At 54.8% G+C, this 7,862-nt stretch overlaps 2 protein-coding genes across 2 annotated transcripts in view; both read right to left on the bottom strand.

The window, feature by feature from the left end:
- Positions 1–1,203, bottom strand: part of CSUI_004279 (hd domain protein) — a 2,426-nt gene extending 1,223 nt beyond the window's left edge. Inside the window, exons 1-2 of the mRNA XM_068064472.1 lie at positions 361–1,203; positions 1–54 (exon numbers count right to left, since the gene is read on the bottom strand). The exon at positions 1–54 is cut by the window's left edge and continues 186 nt beyond it. Of these exons, the coding sequence (XP_067923551.1) occupies positions 1–31 (31 nt within the window). The 5' untranslated portion in view covers positions 32–54; positions 361–1,203. The remainder of the gene's footprint in view (positions 55–360) is intronic.
- A 2,690-nt stretch (positions 1,204–3,893) lies between these two features.
- Positions 3,894–7,603, bottom strand: CSUI_004280 (short chain dehydrogenase reductase family protein). The gene has a single exon (XM_068064473.1). The coding sequence runs from the start codon at positions 6,862–6,864 to the stop codon at positions 5,002–5,004; it is 1,863 nt and encodes a 620-aa protein (XP_067923552.1). The 5' UTR covers positions 6,865–7,603; the 3' UTR covers positions 3,894–5,001.
- Between the last annotated feature and the right edge of the window lie 259 nt (positions 7,604–7,862).

The following is a 7,862-nucleotide window of genomic DNA, read 5'->3' on the forward strand; positions in this document are numbered from 1 at the left end:
AAATCCCCCACGATCGACTCCGCGAGGTCATGAACCAGCGCCATTTTGATGCACCTGGGACACGTTAGGCAGTCAACATGCACCCGGGTAATGTTCACACAGCTTGTTCGCAGGATGCATCGCGCCCCTCTAAATCGACGTGTACGGCGTCTGACCTCACGTAGCGTGCAGGTTACAGATTCGTGTTTTGATTGGCACCTACGCTGTTCCCGTGCATGCACAGCAACCACGCCAGCTTCTAGCCTCTGAGACCACAAACAGACGCCGAAGGGACAATCCCATGTGCACGCGATTGTGTGATCCTAGACATATGAAGAAGACGATGCAAACACAAAGGTGCCGGGACACATAAGGCCTTACTTGTCTCTGTTCAGCTTCTTTTCCGCGATGAGCTTCGCAGACTGGGGTTCGGATCCTATTAGCATGGCACACATCGCGGCCCGGAAGGAATGCTCTGCTACACTCTCACAGCCTTGAACACCACTAAGGACCCAACCAGTTCGTCGGAGTTTCTTCAGGCGACCGACAGTCAAGAGGAAGTTCAGAAGCGAACAGAAACACGGAGGCGATGACGCGTCACCAGTGGGTGCCTCCATCGTATAGACCGAAAGTACGTCACACCGACCTTATTACAATGGTTTAGGATCATCCGGACCCGAGAAAAGATCTCGCGAGAATGTGGAAGCACCGAGACGGCGCACTCTGGAGAGTGACAACAGGTACAAGAGACCGCTAGTGACACGGCTCTGGCAGTTCTCTCATCAGAGCCTGGCAAAAGTATGCTTGCCGTGGCATTCCTTTTTCCCGGGAAGGACAGTGAGAGCGACCACGCTTGGAAGGGGGCCGCGAGTGAGGACCGATATGGAAAGGAAGGAGCGGCACGAATCGAAAGCCTAGTGAGCAGAAGATTCGTGAAGAACAAAATGGCGCGACGGTGTTCGTCCACACAGCAGACAGGCACATTGTGCTGCGAACGGTCGACTTAGAAGCACCGTAAAGAACACCTAGCGCCATTAAGCATGCAGGTAATGCACGGGATCTAAAGCCATTGTCTGCTCTGACCACGCCGGCGGTTCCCAGGTACCACTCTCGGATGCTCTCAGGGGTAGATGTGGGGCAAGTCCGGGAGAAATATATCACGAGTGAGCACCTCAGATAAATCCGGGCAAGAGGCAGAGAAGCGTGGAGTGAAGCTACAAGGCGAACTCATAGTAACTGCGCGTGTCTTCAGGGAAAAGCTGAAACGCAACTCACGGTAGTCTCCGGGGCTCTGTCTCCCGCGGTCCCCAAGGTAACACGCGGTTGCCCACGGATGCTAGCGCCTTCGCTAGCCAGTCCGTCCGCTCGATGGGAGAAGACGGAAGTTGCTGAGCTTCTTTCACAGCCTGAACGAGAAAAGTTAGCTGAGGTATCAACTCGGAGGAGTCGGGGGGTGTCTAACAGGAGCACACGGCCAGGGGCTACAACACCGCGCGCAGCTGTTACACCGAAGGAGGCAGTTTGCAGAGCACATCTGTCTGGCATTTTCTGGTTCCCTCGCCGAATTTCGTACTTCGTCCCCTGCTTTCTGTCAATAGTTAGTTTCCTGTGTGTTACGGAGGCTGAACCGAGAGCAGTCACACCTTGCAGCGAGAGCAGGGTCTCAGTGTTCGGAGATGTGTTGAACCCCAGAGCGACCGGCGCTACGAATGGTTGCCTTTTCGGGTGCCGGGTGCTGACCGGGAGGATAGAGGAGACTACAGACACCGCAATGTCGGAAGCTGCACGGTCAGTGCAGCCCGACGAGGGTAAGCGTGCGGGTACCCCGTTGCAGCAGAAGTTCTCCAGCCGTGCACAGGAAACGGAGAGCAGCAGCAGGACATTGCTCCCCGACCAGCCCAGTGTGGGGAGGAAAGAGAAGCCGGGTTAAGCTCCATCTGCGCTCTCCTCAATCCTCAGTGACGCATCCGTGCATTCGGCTGTACACCGGAGAGCCAGGGGAGCTCTTCCGGTGCACTCGCCTTCGAGAGATTACCACCCCTCTAGCATTCTCGCTAACAGAACGCGCTCTTCGTGCCCTGATCCTCATGTTACTTGGAGTTCTGCAGCCCCGGCATTTTTGTTCAGGCTCGAATACGCCCGAGAGCTGCTCGATACATAACTCTTGCATGTCGTCAGTGAACAGGAGGATGCGGCTGGCCAGAGGGAAGCTTCTGAAATTATGTGGCTCTCTCTTCTCACCCAGTAACGTTTGAGTCCGCTTCTGTTTGAACTAGCCGGGAGCCTGCACATCTAGGAACTGCGCACGGGTTTGCTTCCATCATTCGAAAGGCTAACATCCTCTCCGGTCGGCGCGTTTGTCACGAGGGGATCTTGGGGCCGTCGCCAGTCGTTGTTTTTAAGTCTATTGCTCCACTATCAGAGGATAACACTCGAGACGTGTTTCTGCCCGATCGCCGGGGCTTCCTAGCGTGACGGCTGGCCTATTCACTGACAAAACACGGATCCCCGTCTCAGAGTCCGCTTGCTATAATGCCGTGCACTCGGAATGAATGGCACGATAGGCCCATGAACCCTGCTGTTCCTATGTGAAAGCCCCTGCGGCGGTGGCACCGCTGTTGACGAGTGTGCCCGTGAAGCGAGTTACCTCCCACCCCTGGAGTGTTTCTCCGACAGCCGGACCAGCACAAGGGGGCGTTCGCCACCGCTGTGGTTCGATTTTATCTCCGCGAGACTTTTGCCTTTCACCGTGTCGGTGAAAGGCAAAAGGTGAACAGAACGATGATCGCGAACTGAATTTGCAGCTCTTCTCAATGGTCTGGTCGCGTGAATCGAGTCGCCACAGGCAGCTACGGTCCCGTGCCGTGGAGCCGCAGGCAACGAACTCACTCTCGCTTGTAAATCTCGGAGACTTGCCCGAGTATGCGAACACTGCGTACCGGAGTAAGGCGCCGTTTGCCAGCGCCCAGTGCTTTTCTCTCCAGCGTGTTTGGGGTGTTGCTCGTGCAAGGCTCCCGTAGGGTTCACGCTAAATACACATACCAGTGGTACATCCAGACGGGCCTGGCCTCAGCGCTCGCCGCCTCCCTAATGAGTTGAGGACCTGCGATATCACCGTGTCACTGTTTTGTTTGGGGGACTGCGGTATCCAGCCGCGTTACTCGTACGTGGAATCCTTGGCTAGATCTAGCCCGAGAACAGCGCACATGTACGGTAGAGACTTTTCGTGCAGAGGTGTTCATAAGGATACAGTGTTTCACCAGGGCAACTTTCTGATAGGTGCGCCTATGCATCAGTGCGTCAATAAAAAAGAAGTGTCTCAGTGCCAAAAGACTTGAGCATATGGGACGCTACGGGGTGTCGAGCTCCAACTCGAGAAGTCCGCAGGCTCGCGCGGGCTTCGTACGGGGTGTCCGTGTGGGTTCGGATGGTAAGCCCCTTACGTCGTCAATCTGGGATAAAATCTACACAGTGGTTCTCTCTGAGAGATATGCTCTTGATCACGTGATTCCAGCGCCTCCCCTATTGGCTTATTCAGGAACCTGGCGGTTCACTCATACACTCAGTGGCTACCAACGTGGGGCCTTGCCCTTTACGTTATGAAACGCCGTCTGCTGGAGGATGACAGACCATCCTCATCCCTTGACCTTTCCACGTTGCGGGCGGTCACATGGCAGAACAGCAAGCCACGACCAAGGGGAGACCCGCTTGCTGGCTCAGCCGGGGTTTGCGCGGGTGCACGCCGGTGGGCACGGGGGAAATTGGAGCGAAGGTGCGTCCCGTTACAACTCCCGCCTGTCCCTTTCTGCTTACGGCACAGGGTCGTATAATCAGGTGGACTGTCCCCCTCCCGACGAATAAACGCCCCGGAAATTCGTACTGGCAAGCCTTCTATGCGTTAATGGTCCCGAATGAGCCCTCGACAACACTCGGGCCAGAGGTTTAGCAGGGCGTAAGCACACGGGAAGCACCCGGTCAAGCTGCAACTGGCTTGGTAGACACACGCTGTCTCGTCGAAATGGACAATTGTGAAGAAACTGAAGGATGGCTGTGGTACTCCCTGCTGCTCCGCCTCACTGTAAACGGCCTTTCCGGTGCTCGAGTGAAGAGACCGGCCACGACCAAAAAGAACTACTGAAGAGGCAGCGTCACCCCCTGACCCATGTACGGAAAAGAATGCCGTTACCACTCATGTCAGTACCACCGTGTGCACACCTGTCACCAAAGAGAGAAGACACAGTAGAGACCTCCAACACAGGACAAAGAAGGTTCCGGCTAAGATAAAATCCCGTCAAGTACAAACGAACAGACGGCCGGGCTTTGAATCGTTGTTCATCTCAGCACCATACCCGGACTTCGGATCACTTCAGTTGCCAACCAACAGTAACAGGCCATGTAGAAAGCCGGACATACACATACTCGTCGCGCGCAAAGGAAAGTCCGAACTGCTCAGGAGAACGCTGAGCGCGGAGTATTTCCCCGGAGCTGACATTTGGCGAGAGCATCACATCAGCGGACGCGAGGGAAACCGTAACGGAGCAAGCTGGATCTCCTCATGTGAAGGAAGCCAGAACAAGCTCCAGCCTGCAGGCCGCGGGACTACAGAAACGAGCAGACAGGAAAAGTCAGAAGCAAGCAATGGAGCGCAACGTTTTGCCGGAGGGTGCTCCGTCCCTGGAAGGGATTTCAAGCTATCCACCAGAACAACGTAACTAAACTGGCTCTCACTCCGGCGCCAGTGAGTCCACGCGATCACCAGCTATCCACCCCACCCCCCCCGAGTGTGCCACACGGCTGCGCAGCCACTGAATGAACTGCGCCGCCGCGGATCTCCTAACTACAGGCAGTTGCAGAAACATCCGAACTGAAATCCATGTGCATTTATAAACAGAAACATACACGGACAATGCACGAAGCAGATATTCGGCCGCCTGGCCGTGCCACTGCTGAAGAAGCCGAACAAGAAACAGACATTCCGTCAAGGTAGAGCATACTTCCTGTGTCCTGTCATTCTCCCGTTTTTCAAATCAAGTTTTGTTTGCCTACACCCCCGAAACAAACAACCTCACTGAGGTTCCATAGCTCTTCCTGCAGTGCGCTGTCATTGGCTGCCTCAACCACCCAACTCGGACCCCCATCAGCATAGAACCCTCCAGGAAGAAGAAGATTCTTATCTACAACACAGAGAAGCAGTTGGCTCGCAGCTCCATCTTTAGCCGTCTTCATTACAGTGTGTGCTAAAACACCTCCAATCAGGAGCGACTGCACCTTGCTTGTAGCAACCATATGGCGCATCAATTGTGTATGAACGTTCCCCGGGTGAACTGCGTACACTCCGACAACCCCCGCCGGAAGTGGCTTCAAACTCTCCCCGTGGTTGCCCTTCGTCGTCTCCTGCTCTGTCTCTCCGACTCCACTGGCAGAGTTATCATGTCCTGAGGTCTCTTCGTTCTCTCGTCTGTCGTCAGTGCCGGAGGCCGCATGCCCTTTCACACAGTTGTGGGAGGCCTCGGGTTCCTTGCCGTCGCCCCCTACGGCTTCGGCAATCAGGCGCCTTTGAAGTTCTTTTGTGAACCAGATGTTTGCGAGTTTGCTGTTACCATAGGCGGCTCGCTTGTCATAGTTTACTGGAGTGACTGGGGGTCTTCCCTGGAGTTTATCTAGAGGCTTCGCGAGAGCCTGAGCTACAGAGGCTGATGCCTCCGGAGTACAAGCAGCGTCTAAAGGTCGGAAATGCTTTGCATGCCAAATATGCGCGCAAGACGATACATTGATAATGCGACCAGAGGCAGCTTTCAACCCTGGGAGAAGCAGCAGAGAGAGGAGGAAGTGGCCCAAGTGATTAGTTACAAATTGTTTCTCAAATCCACCGCATTCATCAACAACGGTCAACTGGGGTAACATCATGACACCTGCATTGTTAACAAGGATGTCGATTCTGTCTTTGAACAGAAGGAGGGAAAAAGACGCGAACGAACGGACTGATGGGAAGACACAGAGATCCAAGTGCGCAACAGACACCCTCCCAGGGTGGCGGCTAGCCGAAGAGGTGGAGGGCGAGAGACTTGCAATCTCTGACTCAATATCCTTCGCAACTCGCTTGCCAACTTGGGTGTCTCTGCAGCCGATAAGGACATGGGCACCCCAAAGAGCTAGCTGCCTGGCTGTCTCTCTACCTATGCCTCCCGCTCCACCTGTTACGACAGCTGTTTTCCCTTTGAGGGGAAGAAAGAAAGCTTTTTCTCCCTCGGGACTTGGCAGGCAACCAGCACGGCTTTTGACTGCGCCTTCAGAGAATACAGAATCTACCAAAGCCTCCGTGGAGAAGCACAGGGAGTGTCTCCGCCTCCTCGCTGTTGAGAGGAGGGAAGACCAAAAAGAATAGAAGACCTTGCAAGGACATGGGAACCATGAAGTCTTCAGATGAGGAGGAGGCAGCCGGAAACCGCCTGCAATTCTTCGTAACAGACGGAACCAAGAAAGGATGATAATAGTGAGGACTATTACCTGTGTGGTCTGTGAAAATACAGGGGACACAGCAACGCGAGGAGGAAGCAGGGGATTGCAGAGGCTTGCTAAAAGCTTTTGTACCACGTCACGAACTGACAGGAGGTGCTCGGGCAAGGTATGCAAGCAGAAAAAGGAGAAGGCTGAGAAGGATGTGAACATAACAAAGGAAAATTCAGGAACAGTAAACTGCGTTATCCAAGGCAGAAGCAAAACCAAAACAAAAGTGGCAACGGCAAAAGCTGACGCCTGTAGACAGGGCTCCGTCGTCAGAAGCGAGAGATAGGGCAAGGGAGAGACAGGGTCGGCATACACGCCTGTCCGAGTAAAATGACCCGGCCGGTGGAACCAGAGGAGCGGCATCAAGGTGTTCCCCATCGTGGGAAGGTCTAGATGTCAAAATGGAACCGAGAGTCTACACGCACACGGACGAAGGCGAGCAGCGGGACAGGTCCAGGGGAAAAGAGGCACCCAAGGCGTGCGTGCTCTCGCAAAATGGCGATATGGGAGTAGCTTCGGCCCGCAAAAAAAAGGAATCGAACGTCGTGGAGAGTAGAACGGGGCCCAGCGGGAGCGTTCAAAGGGTGCGTCCAGTTCGCAAGAACGAAGGGGGGGTATGCGGGGTGAAAGTGGAATAGCGAGCGAGAGTCTGCGGGCAAGAGAGACCGGCGGTCTTGGAAAAAGTATAGTGACACAGTAAAAGACAGGAGGTCGGAATTCCTTGGAAGAAAAAGGAAGCACGGAGAATGTCTGCAGAAAGTCGGTTTGCAATAAGGGCTAAGCGATTTACTACACCAGCCGTGACCTACAGAAGAGAGTGAAGTGCGAAATGAGCAATCTCCGTGGTCGTTCTCTGGGATTGTAGAACCTGGGGAGGAAAGTTCAGAGAAAGCGAAAAGTCCAGCGTGCCACCCTCCTCGCATCAGAAAGCTTGGTCTCCCGTGTTCCTGGAAACGCAGCCAGCGGCGACTCTACGAGAACCCGCGAATCCTGCGTCAGACCCAGGAATAATAAGTAGCGCAGTAAAGCTTTCCTGCCACGCGACGGAAGACAACAAAAACGACCAAGACAACTTCACCGACAGTCTGCGTGGCACGTCCTGCGCTCGTTATGGTACTGGGACTGTTGCGTCGGTGAACGTACCCCCCAGGACACGCTTTATGTGGTGGGCCGCGGGTTCTGCAGATGCGCCTCCCCAATGGGGGGCGTAGGTGGAGACACGGGAGCAGGCTGGGAATATGACCGCTGATCAGGAGCCGCTCCTTTGGCATCTGAGCTTGGAGCCGCAACCGGACCTTGCCAGACCGGGAGAATGGCACGTCGGAGATAACCTACGGAAGTGACAGCGTCTTGGAGAGAAGCTCCGCCTCTCACTT

Source organism: Cystoisospora suis (genome assembly GCF_002600585.1).
Source record: "Cystoisospora suis strain Wien I chromosome Unknown contig_1969, whole genome shotgun sequence".
NCBI lineage: Eukaryota > Apicomplexa > Conoidasida > Eucoccidiorida > Sarcocystidae > Cystoisospora > Cystoisospora suis.

Coding starts and splice junctions, on each gene's coding strand:
- CSUI_004280 (XM_068064473.1), bottom strand. CDS start 6,864: ATGGGGAACACCTTGATGCCGCTCCTCTGGTTCCACCGGCCGGGTCAT.